Below are 22,858 nucleotides of genomic sequence, written 5' to 3' on the forward strand. Positions count from 1 at the left end.
ACATTTTCCGTAGATCAAGATTACATTTCGTCCTTTTTGACATGCACCCTTGTTTGTATTTCATTTGCAGGTTGGAGACATGATTCAGCTTTGATAACAGCAACTTTAAGATCTGTATATCAAATGTCATGTTTTATTTAGTTTGACAGTATAGTTTTTTTTGTTTGTTTTCATTACATAATCGAATGGCTAAAGCTAGTGTTGACATTAGCCATCACTGCCAATATAAGCGTCTCCCTGAAGACTGAAAATCCTAAGAAACAAAATTAAGACCATCATCAAACTGTTAAACACCAAACACATATCTGGAGACAAATAAAAAGGAGTGAGGCAGAATTTATTGCAGCTTTTACAGCCTAGAGCCATCCACAATTGAATTAATACTGTGGGTAAAGAGCTAATATAAAAATAATGAATAAACATAATACTAATACTATTAATAATAAACAGGGCCTTTGCACCGTTTGGTGTTTGGGCTACAGAAATAAAACATATTGATTAGCTCTGGTCAGTGAGGAACCTTCATCTCATCAGATATAGACTCAGATTATTTTTTAGTTTTAGATTTAGTTCTATCAGCTGATAACTTTATTTCGTAACACCTGTTTGATCTCAGCAATTAACTTGTTGAGTTAAATATTATTACTGATGGATATGATGAAAATTAAAGCGATAAAAGTGATAACTGATGCAGGTGAATTGATGCATCTATGTCACACTGTAGGCATCAGATTTGAAATGCCAATATTACAGAAGCAACACAGATTGTTGGTTTGGATGTAATGAATGCATGGAAAAAGGAGAAATGCAGAGGAAGAAAATGAAACTCAGTGCCTGTTTCCACTGTAAATCATCTGCTGAGTGTTTGATGGTTATTTATATCTGCTTCGTAATACAACCGCCATGAAACAATCAGAAAATAATGTTTTATTTCCACTAATTCACCGGCTTTGTTCTCACTACCGCTTGCTCTCCTGACTCGACCGCTGTACTGTCTCTCTCTCTCTCTTTGGCTCGTGCTCTCAGCTCAAACCCGCTATCTCTATCACAGTTTTGGCCACGAGTCCTCATGTGATGAGAAAATCAGAACAAGGTCGGGGCGGAGGCGTCAAGGCAGTTTGATGCACTTAATAACGCTTTTGGTGCCCATACGTCCATTTAAAACCATAGATGTACTTCAAGAACATGCACATCAGACGCTTTCAATGCATTAGACTCATGTTTTATGAAATTTCCTTTTAAATGTAGATCTCAATATAACTTTTAATAGGATTATGTCAAAGTCATCAGTGGGGGATTCTAATCCAATAATATCTTTCAGAACTACTTCTAGGATGTATGAGGTGCTTCCCATTCAGCTGATTAAATGTCTGTGCAATTACTCAAATATGCAATTACAATTACATACAATCTAATGTATGTTATGTATGTTTATCTCCCTCTGCAAGTGTGTGTGTGTGTGTGTGTCACTGTTAGCTCAAGGGGAAATTAAAACAATTTATTTTTCTTTTAAAGTGTATAGCAGCCGTTCTTAAATGTCCTTCAACCCCCTCCCCCACACATGTGAATGCGCACACACACACACACACACACACACACACACACACACACACACACACACACACACACACACACACACACACACACAGGCTCAATATTGTTTTGAAGTCTAATAAAACATTTTTATTATAAGGTTGCAGCCCCATTCCATTATGGAAATACAGGACATTTTTATTACAGGGTTGTGGCCCTCTGCTCTTATGAAACATTCAGACTAGCATAAAAATGTGACAAAAGCAGAAAAATGGCTGAACAGAATTGCCGACATGTTTCTTCCCTGTCAGTAGCTCTGCCTTTCACTCTCTATTTTTTGCAGGCTGCCACCATCTTTTTCTCTCTTATCATATGTAATGAATGATATGTCCAAGGCAGATGTGGGCAGATGTGGGCTAATGTGTACTGCGGCAAGAAAAAATTGGCAGACCTTAAGTCTTTGAATTGTGATGTCTGTCACACCCCCACGTTCATCCAGACAGACAGCTAAGCTAGCCTACAACTGCTCACTTTATGGTAAATAAATGGAGGGTAAGCTATGACCTGCAGGCGGAAGCATTATGAGTCAAACAAACACCACTATAGAAGGAAACAGTCAGATGAGAAACACATTACCCATGATCCCACTATGATGAAAAACAACAGTGTTTGTGCAGAAGAACAGGAAGTAATTTTACCCTTTGTTATATGAACTGAAGCCCTGGTGATTTTGTTCTGTGCTGTATAAAGAAAGCCACACAGTCACCCGCTGCACTGTAATACTGTGTGCAGGATGTACTTCTGCTAGATTCTTACAACAGACGTGTGCTTTCATCTCCTGATGCTTGGTTTGAATAGGATGATTAAACTGATTTGTTTACAAGGCGTCTGTGTCACGTTGCAGCTCTACTGATGCTGCTGTATAACTGGATTTCTGCACATAGGCGAGCTTACCTTTTATTGAACGGACTGTCTCCAGTGATGACATGAGTGGATTCAGGACCAACTAGGAAGTGGATGCGCTGGTAGAAAGACCTGGCAGCCTACAGGAATATAAATAAATGACAAATATTGAGAATATAAAAGCTAGATAGATAAATTAAAACAGCATGGTGCCTCCTGTCACCCTCCTGATATATTTTGCTACATTTAAAAGTGATGTTGGTTGGTACAGGGACTTGAAAGTTCCAATATTGACATTATTTATGATCAACTTACCTGCTGAGGAGCCAATGAGGACGGAGACGGGCTAAGCACCTCCCCTGGGTCCGGTGACCCTTTGCAGTATAACTGGTTCTGACAGGAGGGCTGCAGACAGCAGTCTGGATCCATGCAGTCAGCTAAGCCATCTGAAACATACATATACACACATTTGCTCAGTTGTCCTTTTAAGGACATTACTGTACATAAACTTCCATTCATTGTGCACAACCTAACCAAAACCCCAGCCTAATCTTAACCATAATCAACTCATGCCTAACCTTAACCATAACCTCACCTCAATTCATAAAACAAACAAAACTCAGTCAACCGTCAAAAACCTCCCTCACCATCAAAAACGGTCATTGGTATAATATAAAAACAGAAGAAATAAATAAACAGGTGAGGTTGAAACACTAATCAGCAAAGATGATTTTGTAACAGGATCCATCTGAGAATGAACCGCCCAGACACAGCATGTTCTAATGAAGGAGGTGTGAACACAATAATCAGTAAAAACAAGGACCGGTGCCAACAGCTGAAAGGTAATGAATATATAAAAAACTGAATGTCCAACACCTGAAACACACAGCAAGAGACTAAATACAATCCAGATTAATATATGGAAATGCATTTAAATGAAAAAAACAGTTGAATAAATAACGTTCATACTATACATATATTCATTGTATGTACATTATTTTTTATAGGGCCAAACTACAAAGTAAGTAAAGAAATCTCTGAAAAATCTATAATGGGAACACGCAGCATGTAAAAGGAAATAGATTAAGAACTATGTGACCCTGTTAGTACAAATTATTTGTATTTTTCAAGGGAGCATAGAACAAATACACAAAATAATACAAAATACAGAATCTAAAAATAGAAAGGACAAATAACAAGGAGCTATATAATCTTTTTAAATAGTTTGAACCCTTTAGAAGCATGTCATAGGAAAATGTAGAGACAAAATACATCTACTAAATATATTAGGATTAATAGCATGTAAAAGCAAACTCTCTGACCCTGTAACCCAGCTTGAGAGAGATTTGTCAGTAAGTGTGGCAGGAACCTAAGGTTCACCTTGATCAGAGCTGATTGCTATGTACCTCCTTTCTATTTTTTTTTATTTTTTCCACATATTTGAACTGAGGAAATGTTTTTTACATCCCCATACAGGTAAAAAGTTCAACATTAAGAAGAGGACCTCTTGCAATACCAAATACGTGGTCAATCTCTTGAAATGTCCTTGTGGGTTAGCATATATAGATGAAACTAAATGGAGTTAAAAAAAAAACGAGGATTTCTGAATATGAAAGTAGCATAAGGAATAAAGATGAAAAATCCTTGGCGGCTAAAAAATTCAATTCAACTGGCCATGATATATGTTCCCTTATATTTCAAGGTGTAGAAATGGTTCATGGTTTTAAAAGGGCTGGAGGTAGGGACAGAGTTCTGTTACAGAGAGAAGCATATTGGATCCATACATTACAAGCTGAGTGAAAGAAGAGGTGCTATTGGGTTGCTTCTTATAATCTATCAGGGTCTCTAATCCATAGTTAGACTGAATGGAGGCATGTATTCTTGACATTGTGTCTATGATATTTAAGTGTGCCCATTGGTGATAGACAGACTCATTTTCCATTAGAGAGGTAATTTACAATGTGAATACATGGTTATTTCTTTATTATGTTTTTTTAGTAATTGTTTTCATTAATGTATGTCTGCATTTGGACATCTGGATTGTATTTCTCTCTATAGTCTGTTGCTATGTGTTTCACGTCTTAACATTCAGTTTTATATATTCATTACCTTCCACCTCATGACACTAGTCCTTGTTTTTACTGATTATTGTGGTCACACCTCCTTCATTAGTAGAGGCTGGATCCTGTTAAACAATCATATATTCTCTTTGCTGATTGGTGTTTAAACCTCACCTGTTTATTTAAAGTGACATTCCTGAAACGTGTTCATTTTGGTCCACAATAAATAAGAATACTATATATGTGTAAGTGCAGGTGTTTTGTTTGTTTGTTTTTATAATGAAAAACACATCCACACACACACACACACACACACAAAGTTAGAGGTGGATGAAGGGGGAGGCGGAGGGGGGACATGGGGATGGGGATGGATGGAAGGAGGGGATGAGGAAGCAAGGGAGGGATTAAGAAGCAATGAAGGATGATGAAGGGATTAAGAATAATTAACAATGCAGGGATACAGTGAGGACAGGAATGCAGCGGTAACAAGAATGGGGGGATGAAAAAGAGACAGGGATGGAGGTAGCACAATGAATTGAAGGGAAGAGGAGGAAAAAATAGGCGCTGTGCTGTCTGAATAAACTGTTGAACATAGATAGGCTTCTGAGGTAGGAATGAATCAATAAATAAAGGCAGGGATGGAGATAATGGTGGAGAATGATGAGGGAGAAAAGGAAGGATTGAGGAATGAAGAAAAATGAGAAATGTAGAACAATTAGAATGTGAACAGTGTGTATGTATTAAATGCTGCCAAGAACAATAAGAGCTAAAGAGGGAGGAAGGAGGATGGACGGCTGGAATGTAAATGATGAGGAGCAGAGATGGAATGAAGGGAAAAGAAGGATTAAGGAAAGCAGGGATGGAGAGGAAGAGAGAAGGAGGAGCGGAGGGGAGACAGATGAAGGGATAGAAGGATAGAGGGAGGTATGTAAGGTAATAAAATCTGGGCTACCATTTGTCTCTGTTAGTTTATAAAAGCCAGTTGTACATCTGGTGAGCAGGCACCAGGGACTGCCATTAAACACACACACACACACACACACACACACACACACACACACACACACACACACACACACACACACACACACACACACACACACACACACACACACACACACACACACACACACACACACACTGACTGAAAGAAAGAGCCCCTTCTCTCCCAGCCTCTTCTATCTTTCTTTTTTCTTTTTTATCTTTATGTTTTCTGTCCACCTTTTCAATTACCACCACGCTCTTATCAGACTAGGTTCTGCTTTTAGGGTTTTGAGACTGAGGCTCAGAAAAGCATCTGCTGTAATGCTGCTCATGTTTTGCACCGTTAATGTGCTTTTTTTTTTAAATACATCCACACCATTTTTTTTTCCAAATCCAAGGTTTCATTTCTTCCTCCAGAAATGAACGACTGCTCGAGTTTTATCCGTGCTTCTTTTTGAAAGGCCTCTGCCTTTTGAACACTGCAGCTCATTTATTTCACATGAAAGGCCCAATCCCGACTGGTGTTCAGAAGCCTTTCCACCCCACTGTCACCTCAAGGTTGATACTACATGTTGTGCATTCTTTCAGGAGGTGAGGAGCTGCACTCTCTACGTACAGTGCAGTGGCTCCCACTGCAGGTACACTACATCAATATGTAACTCTCAGCAGGAAGCTGCCAGTTCATCATTTAGATTCATGTTTTTCATTACTCTCAGATTGTCAGGTGATACTGTATTCCTGAAGCCATTTCTGGTATGGATATTTGAGAGTAAAAACATTTTTTTGGTATAAATACATGGCATAATAAGGCATTTTTCATGAGGATCCCTTAAGTTTAATTAAAAAACAACAGAAAGCACTAACATATTTCTCATGTTCCTGAAAAGCACATTCCAGCTGATGGAATTTTCATTAATTGAACTAGTCAGGTCTGCATGGGGCAGCATATAACTATGACACAGGGCTGTATAAGCCAACATTGCTTGTTTCAAACCACATTGGAACCACTCATGGATAAAAAAAAAAAGAGAGATCCAAATATCCGGGATTTTATAAATTATGTGGATCTAAACATGGTTGTTGACTTGGAGCCTGCCATGTTGCACCACCATGTTTCTACAGTAGCCCAAAATGGACAAACTGAACCCTGGCTTTAGCGAGGGCCTTTTGAGTTTGGCAGCCACCGTATGTTCCACTACATCCTACACACTGCACTTTTAAATTTAAGTGACTCCACCAACATTTGTCCTTCCATCCATCTATTTAACCATATATCTGCACACATACAGTGAATGTAAACAAACATACCTCCTTCATTGTCCTTGCCATCGGTACAGAGTGTTTCCATGGCTACGTGACACCCGGCCCCTCTCCATCCAGATTGGCAAATGCAATGCCAGCCGCTGGCCTCCAGGGTGCATCGTCCATTGTTGTTACAGAGACCTGGACAACCCTCTGGACACAGGGAACAAACACAGTAACACAAGTTAGAGCAGTGGGATTGAGTGGGGTGGGATCACTGCTGGCCATCAGTGTGTGGAATAGGCTTTAACCAATACACATTTTGAAGGTAGGTGATGATAGTTTTGCACTGGAGCTCTGAAAGATGAGAATATTCCATTTTTTATTCACTGGGCCATTTTCATGCAGCAAACTCAATGTTTCGCTCCCTCAAACAGCACTGAGACCATCATGGGACAATAAATCTCTACTGTGAGTCAGAAACAGCCTGAGGTGGGTTGGCAGCTCCTTAAGGGAGAAGGGAGCGTTCACTGCTGAGTTTTACACTGCTGAGTAAAATTTCCCTCTAACCACAGTGAAGTTATTTCTCTGTTCACACATCTGACGAAATGAAAACAAATACACATGGTGTGGTCTAGAAATAAACAGAGAAATGATCCATAGTCATCAGAGCAGCAGCTTGTGCGTGTGCAAGGATGAACTTTGACTACAGCTTAGATATAAAAAGAAAAAATAGGACAAGATGTCTAAATTAGGTTAATATTTCAAAGAGGTCCTGTTTTTAAATATCATTAGTAGGTTTCAGATTTTTTTCTACAATGACTGCATGAAAGCAGCATTGCAGCTGCATGGTGCTGCTGCACATTACAAGCACTCACAGCACAATACACAATCACTGGGATTACACATTAAGTCAGAAGTATAAAACAAACAAAACTCTCAGGATTGCAGTTATGTGTGTAAGGAGTGTGTGCAGTGTAGTGATTCAAACTGAAGTGTATCTTTTCCAATAGATACATGTGGAATCAACAGATAAGAAATGGTATAAGACATAATAAAACACACTGCTCAGCTCTGGTGTCTCTTTTGAGATCTTAGCTGTTGTGTGCATGATATTCCGAAAATTCTTTGTGTATGATTAAAGCAATATGAGGATCAGGAAAGTAAAAAACATGTGTGGATAATTTATTGTTACCACTAAAAGCCAGACTTTGTTTTTCTTTTACAGAAGCTTCTATTAAATAAGATGAGTCTAACAGCATATGCAATCTCTTTAGACCAGTGTATCAGCTTCCTCTCACATATCGAGCCATTACCTGTACTCTGTAACACTGTAGAAGTGTGAATGTACATGTCTTATATACATTCCTAATGAATGATAGTGTGTGCCAGCCAAACAGCACAACTTATTCTGTGTGTCTCTGTGTTTTGGGTACAATAAACAAAAACTAGTCAAAACTACACATCTCTAGTCACTTGAATTTGTTTTAGATGACACCTCGATATATATATTATAAACAACGTGGAAGTTATTGAGAGTTTCACTGTCCCAAGAAGATTTAGTTCTGTTTTGGAAACTTTAACAAGTCAGCACAAACTTTAGCTGTCAGCAGCTTCAGTCCAAAAATACCAGTCTTCCAAAACCCATATTGGTTCAATCCTGATGTGTGTAAAGGCACTTGGCCTTTGAAATGCACCTTTCTTCAAAACAAATGGTCTGACAGACTGAAAGACAGATCGATAGACAAATAAGACAGATAAATACATTAATCCACAGGTGAGAGACACAGACTGACAGACAGACAGACAGTCAGCCCTTAGTGAAATGCACTGATGTTGTAGTTTCACATGAACCAAGACTAAGATTGAATACAGCCAAAATGGCTACTATGTACTGAATGGCTTCAATCATAAATGAATCTAAAATAATAGTTTTTTTTTTTCATCTGTAAACAAAGAAAGTTGTTATTTTTTGCATAATATGATGATGGAGAACGGAGCATTCAAAAAAACAAACAAACCAAAAAAAATAGAACAAAGTAAAGCCGACTTCAAAGTTGAAAGCAACGCATTTTGAGAATTTTTAAAGTTTATATGTCCAAGTGGAGTCTATCCAGATTAAACACCAGTGATCTGACAGAGACTGACACTTTTTTTCTCCTTAAGTATTATGGATTCCTCTAGTCTTTTGGTCAGTGAATCAAACAAAATCACAGGTTAAAATCCATGTGAAAACACAACAGGTAGACAGATACACAGCGCACAAAGTATAGGGACGACAGGGTGGTTTGGACTGCATGCCTCCAAAGGTTATACTTTATGCCTCTGTTTGACATTCCTTGATCACAGAATAGACAGTGAGGCTGGCAATCCAGCAGAGAGACTGATTAAGAAACAGTGAATATCAGAACCAAGCAAAACCCTGCTGGAGAGACAGGTAAAGGTGGTGAAAGGGGGTGGGGTGGGGTGGGGGGACAGAACAGAACAGATAGATAGACGAAAGACAGGGGGGAGCAGCTGGCTAAATTAACACAGACATATATATAAATATATATAAATATATATAAATATGTAAAGCTTCTGGATGCAAAACGAAACAGGAGTCACACACCTTTGGATATGTGTGTGTGTGTGTGTGTGTGTGTGTGTGTGTGTGTGTGTGTGTGTGTGTGTGTGTGTGTGTGTGTGTGTGTGTGTGTGTGTGTGTGAATTGCCATTTTTGTAACATCAGTATCATCTGTACTGTGTGTGTGAGATTCAGAGACAGGAACATTAATGATGTAACCAGAAAAACAAACAGACAAATAAATATTTGAGGCCGGAAATAAAGACAAGAAACAAGAAGTGTGATAGGAAGAAAAAAAACAAACAAACAAATACACTGAGCTTTGAGAAAGACAAATGCAAAAAGAAGAAACAATTAAATGAAATGAAATAAAACTGAATCAAAACCAAAATAAACAAGTAAATAAATAAAGAGAAGATCAACATAAATTAACAAAGAAGAGTGTGGAGTGGTTGTATTTTGGGACAGTAAGGCCTTTAATTAAATCTTTGGCATGAATTACCTTTATATCCTGAGAATAGGAGAGGGCACGAGGGAGAGAGGGAGGAAAATTAGGGAAAAAACGTAAATCGAACAAAAGCAGCACTGCCAAATATACTCTCTGTGATGTACAGATAGATGGAAACGGCAGCCAAAGAAGAGGAGGAAAAAAGAGGAAGAGCTTGGGATCACGGGAGTGCAATAACAGAGAGAGACAAGGCAGCAGAACCTCAACAGAGTCAAAAGTCAACTGTTCATACAAATCTACGTCTTCATTCACACTGAAATCGCACAAGAGGGAAGAAGGACAACAGGCAGGTGGCAGAAAAATACACATTTAAAATCCAAACAATGAAAAGTTTAATACATAATATTTTAAAGAGTAAAGATGATATTCTAAAACAAAACATTTCTCAAATCAAATACTGTGTCCCAGCACATTTTGGATACATAAATTAAAATAAGTACAATAGGATTTAGATGGAGAAATAGAAGCTGGAGAAATGGTTGGACAGTATTGATACACAGTCCTTTTTTGGAGATGTGGTTAATAGAAGCAGACATCACCACAGCTGAGTGTTGAAGCTAAAAACGTTTTAAGTGTCCTCCAATGACCTCTAAACACTGAATCCAAGAGTGATTTTAATATTTAAATGTGGGATTAGTGTTTACATTAAATCAGAGTATAAAAGGGAACTATTGTGCTCATTTCCAGCTCTATATTTTTATTCTGAATAGCTATGCATGAATAACCCTTCAAAAACCTCCTTATTCATCTTATACTGCCCCTCAGTCCAGCTTCTGTCTCTTAACAGGCAGTCTTATGGTACTTTTCCACTATACAGTTGTAGCACTACTCGGCTCTGCAATGGTGTACTTGCTGCTCTGTCTGTGTCTTTTGTCACACACAAAGCAAGAAAATGGAGCCGTATGGCTGTAACGCTGTTGCCGGTATTTAAAAATGCCGGGTTTGATTCTTGTGTGGGACGGCTCATGACTCTTCCAGTGATGACACTCTGACCAATCAGTGGCCGGCAGTCTGTTGACGTCACATTTTAGTATCGGCTCGGCTCGCTTGGAACCTCACCAGAGCAGGTACTAAAAAGTACCAGGTACTATCCCTGATGGACTAGCAAAAAAAAAACAGTTGAGTCGAGTCGAGTAGTGCTAGTGCTATACTACTGTATAGTGTCTCTTTAAAGCCCCCCTTCTGATGGGCTCACTCTGTTCTCAGAGGCATGTTAAGTTACCACTGATGCAAACCAAACACTTCCTGCTCTACTCCTTCAATTCAAAAGCTTTGAAATGACTAATGGGAGACTATCATTGTTAAGAATTTACAGGAAATGAAACACATTCCTCACCTAATTAGCAGAGCTCTGTTATCAACACTTAAAACCTGTCAATAAGACAACATATGGAGATATTTGGAGCTGTCTGCTGAGTGGAACAAGCAGAAAAAGCCACAATAGTGATGATGTTTAATGAACAGCTGTAGGTGACCAGCAACACACTGGAGTCTCCATCTCTTGAGGACAATGGTATCTGGGGGAATGTTTAGGTGACTGACATATCTCCCAGTGTATCATGCTCAGCTGTGGTGGTTGCTGCTTGTGTCTAACCTCAGCTGTAGGCTTTGCCCAATTCCACAAAACGGTGTTTTCCTGCTCCAAAAGCCCACAGAGATGTGAAAGAGGCTTAAAAGCAGATACCTCACATTCTAAAGCCAACAGGATCCAATAATATACAATAAGGACAATCACTAAAGAAAGCCTATTTAGGAATTCATTTACTAAAATGAGTGCAACTGTATTCTAAAAAATAATCTAAAGGAAGGTTTTCTTTCTCATTGGCTTTTCATTTCATCAACTAGAATTAACCTGTGATGGTCAATAAATGCATGGAGGTTTAAAATCTGCTAAAAATGATTTAATATTGTGACAGTGCAATGAACATTTGCTTTGCAATTGTGTAAATACTCACAGTTATACAAATGTCCAGTCCAAACTAAACATATGACTGACAACTTAACCACAAATGCCGACAGTGTGAGTCAGATTGTGGTCGCTAAATCCCATTCACACACATGTGGGCGTAAAGCCGTGCTCAGACATAACAGGGAGAGGAGAGGAAACAGCTTACAGGAAAACTATTCCTAAAGCAGAGCCAGGATTTCATGGTAGACATCAAAGACTTTCAATATTATTTTTGTCTGTGGTGTGAGTGAGCTTCTCTGCTGAAAGTGAAAATATGTCATAAGTTTTAAGACTTCCCCCAAGTCACTGAGAATGTGCAATATCACTATGTCAAACATACTGTATCTACACCGAGAAAAGTAACAGTTACACACATTTCGGAAGTCTTGTCATTCTTTTTATGCTTAATTTCCCCCTTTTTAATGATCCAGCTTAAACATTTAGTATTGGGAAGATGTTCATTGCAGTGACACTAATAGATGTAGAGAAATCGTAAAATCAAAGTCAGTCATGTCAAACTTATTTATATTAAAAGGAAAGACAGAAATCTAAAATATTAAAAATTAATAAATATTTGAGTGACACACTCTGAAGCCACTGATGAGCTGCTATTTAAGTTGGCAAGAAGATACAGCACAAAAAAAAACACACAAAAAAAACCTTGAAGCTACTGAGGAACCAGTGCATAGTACGATATTAAAGGACGGTATTAAAATCCTGAATACCCAGTGAGTAACAGTAATGGTACATGTTGTCAAAGCTGGCAAAATGATAGAGGGGATGAAAAGAGAAAAAAAAATATATATATATATATATATTAAAAAAGTCTAAATAAAATTAAAAAAATCACCCATCACTGAAGCAGCCACAGCTTCACAGTATATGAATAGAGAAGCAAAGGATGGAGGGAGGAAGAGAAAAGCTAATGATGAGAAGAAGAAAAGGGAGTACAGTACCTTTTACTCTAATATCCGGATTGTGAGCTTTAAGAGGGGAAAAAAAGAAAAAAGAGTAGAAGGAAGGAAAGAAAGACAGAAAACAAGAAAGAAAGTATTTAGTCTAGAAAAAATAGTCTGGGTGGAGAAGAATAGCAGAAGAGACTCCAGTAACAGCATCAGTGAGGGCAGCTCATTACACAAGTCACGCTGTGATTCACCGGGCCAGTGAATGAGGAAGCAGGCAGGAATAGACATTCAATTAAACACAAAGATGTTCAGAGAAAAAAGAGGAAAAAGAAGAAAGAAAGAGAGAGATGATTTGTATTACTCATCATCATATTCATCTGAGACACCTCCTTAACTCTGCTACAGACGGTGACTTTTCAGAGTCCAAGATCAGACCAACAGGGCTTTATATACTGTGTTAGAGATGAAGACTGGATATGCTGGATTTAGAAAAACTCACTAGGCGTTATATAAATACAGCCAATCAATGAATATGGAAACAATTCTACAGTGAGGTCACAGTTTCCAGCAGACTCATACAAGATGTCAATGTGATGCTTAGAGACGGGAGGACTGGAGAAGAAAAGAGCCATACAATCCCTCTAAACAAACAAGCTGTTTGTTGGCTAAGCACTCTAAATGGATTGCTTCTCATCTCACTGTTGTTATGCTCTCAGTGTCTTTCTCCCTGTGTGTCAGTGTGTGTGTCTAAGTGACAATAACTGAAGCCAATTTGCGGCTCGTTCCCAGCGATACTGTAGCTGTCTGTTTGACTACACATAGCCGCCACAAAAGGCCTCACTTCTCATCTGTTTCACTGTTTAACTATTAGAAGACATAATGATGAGGTTTCTGACCTCACCGTGGATACTCACTTAAAAAAAAAACAACAACAAAAAAACATAAAACAATCCCACTTTCTGCCCTGCAGATATCAAGCAAAATAACAAGGCCAGGTAGTCAACATCTACATGTTCAATTTTTGCATATGGAAATCTAACCATTCTTTTGATTCTTCTCGAACTGTAAACTTTAACATTATACAGTCATTTCTGTCTATAGTTGAGTCGTTTACAGTTGATACTATCCACATTTTTATAACAATGTATCAATGGTGAGGACCAAAATAGAGTTAAAGAATGAGTGAACGTTCTTCTGACATTTATATTTATGAACAAAAAGTCAAAAACTTTTTTTTTATGTGAAAAAATGCCAAAAAAATCTATTTTTTAAATGTATTCTCAGTTCCACTGCAGTGAGATATATAGTTATAACTTTGATCTCATTTTCACTAGGGCTGTTAGAATTTCGGTATTCAAATACAATTCGAACTGTAAAAAAATAATAACAATCAAATACTGAACTTCTATTCCAATGTGTATTTTTTTATATAAATGTGTTGGCTAATGTAAGCAAATCTTGTCCTTTTTGTCTTGACCTCCCTGTACGTGACAATGAAATGCTTTTGTCACGTCTGAACAATAAAGTTTTCTGAGTTTGAATCACATTCAGAGTGCTAACGTTTAGCTTTTATCACTTTTCAGTTCATGCAGCCCTGGCTAGCTACAACAAGGAGAGGAATGATTAAAAATGCTCATTAAAGTTAACAACGTTATTCATTTGTGACTAAGCTATTAGCAGCTAGCTGAAAGCTTTAGCATGTTTCCTGGTAATGTTGGGATGCCCTCTAGTGGACAGAAAGGAAATAACCATGTTGACAGTTGCGTTGGCAACACATAAACCTGTATACAAGTACATAGTAAATATTATTTATAGACTAAATCTAAGCATTAAAATGTGAATATATTTTGAATATTGAAAAAAATATAATGAATGAAATTCGAATTGGGTTATAGAGTAAGATTGACAGCCCTAATATTCCTACCATGGCTCCAGTTTTATTGGACAACAATGATAAGCAACAAATAATTAGCAGCAACACTCCTCTCTAATCTTACCCCAGCAGCACGCATAGAGAGACCCTGACATATCCCTCATCAGTTCTGTCATGTTCTATTGTTGATGAGGAGGTTGCCTTCCCAACAACTCTTCAGTTTCTCTAGATATCATAAAGGCTGTGCACTGCTGTGCTACAGTGGAAACATTTCTTTAATCCTTGAAGTAAGTAAGTCATAAAAATGTGATTATTTTTGTCAGTGCATTTTAGCTACTCAAAGGTAACAAAAAAGGTTTCCTATTAGTATTTTTTTTCACAGAGCAGATACATGATTTTCCAGACATAAGCTCATTACACAAAATGTTGGGACCCAGTGACAAAGAGTCAAAAACAAAAAAAAAAGCTTGAGAGAATTTAAACTGTGGGAGATTAAATTCCATGTACATGTTTGTGCATGCTAAGTAACATCCCACACAGTCACAGTCTCACTTTTCATTCTTACACTTGTGTGTGTGTGTGTGTGTGTGTGTGTGTGTGTGTGTGTGTGTGTGTGTGTGTATTAGTGAGTGTGTGCGTGTTTGATCTACTCACCGATATTGCAGTGCTCCCCAGTCCATCCCTGGTCACACTCACACTTCCCCTCCTTACACACTCCGTTCTTGCTGCACATTGGGTGGCAGGCCTTCTGGTCACACACGGTTCCCGTCCAGCCCTCCTCGCACCGACACACACCGCCATAACAAACGCCATGGCTGCCGCAGTTCACTTCACACACCTCTGTTGGAGAACAAAAAGGAAGATATTCATACACACACACACACACACACAATACTAACCACAATATCTTGTCTGTGTTTGACAATATTACCATAATAATTGTAATACAAGTAGTAGAAGCAACTGCAGCTACTGGCTCCATCAGATCCCACTGTCATTTTACCAGTTTTTCTGTATTCAACTAACATAATCATCATGCAGCCAAATAGAGAAGGTTGTAGCCTAAAGTAAAAAAGAGGAAAGATTAGCAGTATGACGTTTAGTGAACTAAACATTGTTTATTGGCTTAGACAGGATACTAAAACTTCAAAGATGATGTTGCTGCAAGACTGTTTTTGTATATTCATGTGATTTTCGCACTGCTGGTGAGGACGTAAATAACTCAGGGTACTGAAAAAAAAAAAAAAACCTTCCTGAATAGCATTAAAAACAATGGAGGCCGTGGAAGTATCTTTACTGTTTTTGGAAGCAGCAGAAACGAACAGATCTATATAAAAAACGTATTAACAGTTATTAATTAATAGCTATTAATAGTGCTGACAATGTGATATATTGTGTTCATCCAAACAGCACTGCACTGAAGAGTTGAATAGAGAGGAGGACAGGAAAGTAGTTCTGGATCAGGTAGCACTGATTTTCTTCTAGACCATAATGACCTGTCCAGACAAGTTGATGGAAAATGAATGAAAAAAATCAATTAAGAGCTGAAGCTTTTCCCTTAAGTCTGTCCCTAATTCACCTGTATGTGTGTGTGTGTGTAGGTGTCTGTGATGCTGCACAACTGCGTGTGTGTGTGTGTGTGTTTTAATCAAGTAAATGTAAATATAATGTAATATAAATGCAAAATTAAATGCTGTACTTGCTAAACTGTGTGTGTAAGGGCCTGTGGTGCCTCAGGGTGTATGTCTGTCTGTGTGTGTGTGTGTGTGTGTTGCTGAATGTGTGTTTTTGGATCTTTTTCACAGTTCCTAAGAAAAGGTCAAGAACATAACTGAACCAAAGGTACGTGTATTTATTTTGTTTGTGTATGAGTGTGTGTGTGTGTGTGTGTGTGTGTGTGTGTGTGTGTGCGTGCTGTACAAAGAGTCACATCCACGTACTTAATTGGATGTGTTTTTGATGGTTTTGACAAGACAATGCTCAGCGTAGCAGCCCAAGGCAACACAAATAGAAGTGAGAGCACACACCGACACACCGACACACACACACACACACACACACACACACACACACACACACACACACACACACACACACACACACACACACACACACACACACACACACACACACACACACACGTCCTGTGTTTGTTTTTATGTCAAGCCATCTGTTACTGAACTGGCTTCCTCCTTCAGATTTTTTCTTTCACCTCTTTTTCTGCATCAGTGCTGTCTCTTTAGGTCTCTCTCTCTGTATTGTCTCTCTCTCTCTACAGCAACAGAAAATGGGAGACTATTCACTAGTAAAATGATAACACTGGTGATTTGGTTAACGTCAAAAAATAACCTGTTATTGTCATTATTATGTATTGTATGTGTTCTATCATGTGAAATGATGTCAAACTGCTTATGCTGCCATCTTGACCGGGTCTCCCTGTATCTAAATGGACCTTCCTGGCTAAATAAAGGATACAATAATAAACATTACATACATATATGACCCATGTCTGTCAGGAGCCAAGTTGGATTATAGTGTGACACCATTATGGAACTGCAAACACTTTTGTGGAGGAGATTGAGATGAATGGACTGGTAAACAAAGCGTTTAACTCCGACCTTTAATCATAACCAGGATGTTTCCCCAACCTCAATCAAGCAGGATCCATGCCTAAACCTTAAAGGAAAGGTTCACAATTTTTCAAGTGTGTCTAATATATATATATATGTATTGGAAGTTGGATTTTGTATTCAATATAAAGACAGTAATATATAAACAAAAATACATTTTAAAAACATAATTTAATGTCTATATATAACTTGATATTATGATCTTTTCTCATGTAAAATATATGGATTTTTGCTTTGATACGTACATGTTAAATGCCAAATCTATTAGTTTAACTGTGCAACCAGAAGGGTTTGTTGTCTCATCTGAACATGACTAAAAGTATGTAGAATGACTGTGGTTAGTGCTGTAGTGTTCAGACCAGGGAGTTGACTCACTTTGTTATATTGTATCTACAGTTTGCATGGCAACCCTGAACCCTAACTTAACACTACTGTAGCAAAACTCTTTATGATGCTGTAGACAACTCTCCAGGTTTCCTGTAATTTGGTCTTTAGATGAATATGTTTGCAGCTACTACAAACCAAAGAGACAAAAACATCTTTAGACCATGATAATTCATTAGCTGCCTGTTGTGTAAAGAAGTGATTTAGATATATCACTGGCCTTAATGTAGTTTAGACTCGAATCATGTCACTGACCTTGACCCCTGGCATTTTCAAACTTCTGACTAAAGTGCACATGTTTTTACCATCAGGGCACCTAAGCAGTGTAAGAGTACAGAGTGCCTGAGAAAGCACTATCATCCTTAAAATCCCTCCTGACTGTGAATTATGTGAACAGGTTCAGACTTTGCATAACAGGTTGTTTTATTCACCTTATGTCTCATGAGTTGTTTCACAAACCATGTATCACATCTTTTCTGCCTGATCCTACAGGGCTCACATGTCTATGACTGTTATCTTAATCATGTTGTGCTCTGTAATTGCTTTTTTGTTTTCATTTTATGCTGATCCTGCTCTTCTTTATCATCTCTTAATGATCCTGTAAAGCACTTTATTAACTCCGTAAAGCATGGTGCCACATTGCTTTTACAAACACCATAAAGAAAGAGTTTACTGTTGTTAAATATCCTGTAAGAAGAATAAAAAATCTATCATCTGACAGATTGTTACATTACATCACATTGCACGACACGTAACACGCACCTAAGGAGCAGTCAGGTCCGGTCCAGTTCTGGTCGCAGGTACAGGTGCTGGTCTCAGCGTTATGAGTGCCGTGACCTGAGCACTGGTCTGGACACATGGCCTTTGCAATCTCACAGCTGGCTCCTCCCCAGCCTGGCTGACAGTGACACTCACCATGAATACACACCCCATGGGCCGAACAGCTGGGGTCTATGCAATCCACTGGAGACAGAGAAATGAAGACAGACATAAATAGATGTGTAATTCAATTAGAAATAAAACATTTCTACAAAATGTTACAAGCAAACTATGAAAGGTTGATTTCTGTTGACTGTGCATGGTGCTGGGTTGGAAACTACCATGTCGGACAAAAGTGTTATTCAACATAACATAACATAACATAACATAACATAACATAACATAACATAACATAACATAACATAACATAACATAACATAAAATATAATGTAACATAGTTCTTAGCTGCCCCTATATTTGAAACCCTGATAATAGGTTCTGCACACCCCAATTTGGGGTCTGCTGTATAAACTGTTAAAAAGTGGTGTCAGGGGTAAAACCTATGACCTCATTAACTCAATGTACACAAACAACAAGTGCACTGTCAAGATTGGCAAAAAAACATACAGACTTCTTTCCCCAAAGCTGGGGGGGGGGGGGGGGGGGGGGGGCAGACATGGATGCAGCTTGAGTCTGTCAACATTCACATTAATGAACACTCAAGGGCACCAGAACAGTCTGCAGCATCTGACATCATCCTAACAGACACAGCACATTGATCTTCTGTAACAATTCTTCCAGACCTGGGCCCTGACAGTTCATCTAACCAAGACAACAATTATGATATTCCAATATAGAAAAATCGACATTTATTAATATAAAAACCTCATAATGACCAGGGAACCACCCGCTTTTATTTTTCCCTTGTGACAGATTAAGTCATAGAAAACTATTTGGATGAGTCTCAGGTCTGAAGTAGTGTGTAATGATACAGGCATCCAAGTTCTATGCTTTAAACCAAAGCTACAGACAACGAGTGAATAAATGCATATTTATTTTATTACATATGTTAATAAGTGAATAAATAAGATATCACTGCAATTGGAGAGTTCAATTCAAACAACATTAACTATTCAATTACAGAAGCTGTGAATGACCTGAGAGACAATAAAAACGGGCTTTTTCATGAAGTCAAACATCCCAATTCAAATCTGGCTTAAAATATTGGACATAGAACATATTTCCTTTAATGGTTGCAAGGTATAGGGTCCAGTTACCAACCAAGATTTTACAAAATGGGACAAACACCAAATTGAGACTCTGAAAGCACAATTCTACAAATCCCTTCTTCACATCCAATGGAAAACTCCAAATATTGCATGTAGAGCAGAATAAGGATGATACCCACTCATAATAAACATTCAAAAGAGGGTTTTGAAATTTTATAATCACCTTAATGGAAGTAATCATGAAAGCCCAAAGACACTGAAAGTGATAACTGGCATGTGTCATTTGAGGCTTCTACGTTGCATCAGATGCCAAGACCAAAGAACCAACACAGATATCTGCTGTTCTTTTTTCTGCTGCATTATGTAATGGATGAATGAAAAGGTGAAATGCAGAGGAGGAAAATGAAACCTTTTGTTCACAGGAAATGATCTGTTCTGTGTCGTGTGGTGGTTATTATTTGTGCTATAGAACATAAATGCCATGAAACATTCAGACAAGTGTGTGTTGTATTTTAAACATCCAGCCCTCCTCAGTGTGTGTAAATGGCAGGCCAAAACTGAAAAGCAGTCTCTGAGCTGTGTGCAGCCTGAAAGCCTGAAAGTGATGCAATGTCTACCAAGCTCTGTACTCCTTCCTGCACTGGCAGGTACAGTGTCTCTGATCTCAGCCAGTGCAGCCTAGACCAGAAGAAATTCAACTGTTACCTGAATTTCTTCAACCAGGCCCTTTGGTGGAGGTAAGACTATCAGTCTGTGCCAAAGGCTCAAGGCAACCAGGTTATTGACGATTAAGACCCTTTCCCTACAGGAAAGCTGGAGTAGCAGCCATTTCCATTTAGACAGTCTGGCACACACTCTCTCCATAGCATACTCTCAGTTCTTCCTCTGAAACTCCTCTGCTGCCAGAAAAGCACCCAAAATGTTCATTCCCTGCATCCCTGAGTTGAGGTTTCCTGCACTGTAAAAGCAAATAGTACACTTTACTTGAAATAACACGTTTACTAGATTTTAACCAAAATGTTGAGTTTACTATCAGTGGTTAACTGATAAAGGAGGCACTAGTTCACAGAAATACTTTTATTCAATCTAACTTACTCAGACAGTAAATGTTACCTTTTTACCAGCTGAAACAATCTCATCTGGCAGCATTTTGAAATGTTCACTTTTCAAAAGAAGGGCTTTATGGCCAATATAAGCCATATGAACCATTATATAAGAGTTATTTTTGTACATGAGAGGATGATTTTTCTAATAATTGTTGATGAACTCTTGTTAAAGTTCAATGTCTGGAAAAGTTTGGAAACTGATCGCCTCACTTCATCCAATTAACCACTGGGGTGGTTGTGGCTCAGGAGGTAGAGTGGGTTGTCCACTAATCAGTGGTTCGATTCCCACCTCCTCCAGACCACATGTCCAAGTTTCCTTGTGTAAGATCCTAAACCCCCGAACTGCTCCCAAAGGTTGTGCTATTGCTGTGTGTGTGTGTGTGTGTGTGTGTGTGTGTGTGTGTGTGTCTGTGATTAGTTCCTCCAGATGAACAGGTTGGCACACTGTGTGGCAGCCGTTGCCATCAATATGTGAATGTGGCTTGTAGTATAAAAGTGCTTTGAGTGATCAGAAGACTAGAAAGGCACTATACAAATGCATTCCATTTACTATAACTATAGCTTACATTTAAAACATACTGAGTTAACATTTAGGAAATTCACATGACTTCATATAACAAAGTCAATTAAGTTGAAGTAATGGTGTAATATCACATACACGTCTTTAGTAAGATAACTTAAGGTCCAAGAGTAAACTTACTTGCAACCATCTAAGAGCAATGTGAGAGTAAACTTACTTTAAAACAATCTGTTCACCTTTGCGTTGTTTATTAATCTAACTTTAATTTGGTTATGAAGTTTGCTGGGTAAAAGTGAAGCAATCAGTTTCCAAACATGTTAGAATCTCCATTGTGGTAACCCTAGTAACACATATCCTGATAGCCTGGATCTTAATCTATCCAGATGAGGCTGAAAGTCTAAAGAGTACAGCTGTCCAGAGATAAGATATCCCTGTCTAATGCCCAATATGAACCCATACTGGACTGCTCACCTGCCCACCACCCACTTTCACCAAACAGCTTCCTTAGACAACAAACTCAGACCTGACACTAAACTATATCCAAAACCAACAGAAAACCATGGTCAAACCTATCAAATGCTTTCTCCTGATCGAATGATACAATGCCAACATCACATGTCAAATAAGTCTCTGAGAAGAACATTGTCCATGATGAATGTGTCCAGTACACAGTGTGACTGCTCTCTGTGGATTCTTATTCCCAGAAAGATTTTAAGCCTGTTGGCGAGCACTTTTGAAAGAAGTTTATAGTCTGTGCACAACAAAGCCACAGGTCTCCAGTTCCAAGCCAAAACTCCTTTTTTGGGTAAAAGTGAAAGAACCACATACCGACAGGATGCCAGTAACCGGCCTGTCTGAGAACACTCCTGCAGCACCTCCCACAGCTTGGATTCCACACACTTCCAGTAAAGATTATACAAATCTGTAGGCAGTCCATCCAGTCCAGGAGCTCTGCTAGGAGCCATCTGACCTGCAGCAGCAGTCAGGACCCCCAGGGAGATGTTGGCATCCAGGACAGCTCCGTCCTCAGAGCTCAGCAGAGGAAGCCCTCTGAGTAGCTTGTCCATGCACTCTCCGTTACAGTCCTCCATCCTGAAGGGGGTACTGTACAACTCATTGTCTCATCTCAACCAGGTCAGTCATCACTGTACCATCAGAGAGACAGAGACATACCATCTGTTTGGTCTTAGAGAGGGACTTCTTCAGGTTAAAGTACAAGGTGTGAGAATCCATGTATTTTAACATTGGTGAACGATGACCTGACCAAAGCCCCTTTAAACTCTTTCATGCAATAATGAACCTAATTCCTGTTTCTTTTACTTGCAAATATCAGTGTCATTGTGAGTGAATAGGCTGTTTTCTAAATCCCTGATTTCTTTTTCTAAATCCTGAATGACTCTTTTGACTTTCACTATGGAATGACTTGTATACTGTTGACAGAAAACTTGTATACATACTTTTTTCCACTTCCCACTGCTGACTCAGGGACTCAAAATCCTTCTTCTTTTCACTCCAGATTCCTCAGAACGTCTCAAATTTCAGACAGAATTCACTGGCTGTACCCGTATTCTCATCCAACACCCTAACCTAAGTGTACACCTGTGATACAGTGGAGGAAGACTGTAAATGATGTTCCTCTTCTGTTCTGTCTAATGCAAATCACTACTCATTCGCTCTCATCACACAGCTTTAAGAAATCCTCTGTTTC

At 38.6% G+C, this 22,858-nt stretch overlaps 1 protein-coding gene across 6 annotated transcripts in view; it reads right to left on the minus strand.

Moving 5' to 3' along the window:
- tenm3 (teneurin transmembrane protein 3) overlaps positions 1-22,858 on the minus strand; it is a 244,749-nt gene that overhangs the window by 76,615 nt on the left and 145,276 nt on the right. For 4 of the 6 annotated variants that reach the window (XM_062427047.1, XM_062427038.1, XM_062427020.1 and 1 more), the window contains 5 exons: positions 18,299-18,499; positions 15,177-15,362; positions 6,789-6,935; positions 2,752-2,882; positions 2,488-2,576 (listed from right to left, as the gene is read on the minus strand). In XM_062427047.1, coding sequence (XP_062283031.1) covers positions 2,488-2,576; positions 2,752-2,882; positions 6,789-6,935; positions 15,177-15,362; positions 18,299-18,499 — 754 coding nt within the window. Of the gene's footprint in view, positions 1-2,487; positions 2,577-2,751; positions 2,883-6,788; positions 6,936-12,700; positions 12,728-15,176; positions 15,363-18,298; positions 18,500-22,858 lie in introns of all 6 variants that reach the window. The other 2 variants (XM_062427003.1, XM_062427030.1) reach the window with 1 other exon arrangement.

This window comes from Scomber scombrus, chromosome 2 (genome assembly GCF_963691925.1).
Source record: "Scomber scombrus chromosome 2, fScoSco1.1, whole genome shotgun sequence".
NCBI lineage: Eukaryota > Metazoa > Chordata > Actinopteri > Scombriformes > Scombridae > Scomber > Scomber scombrus.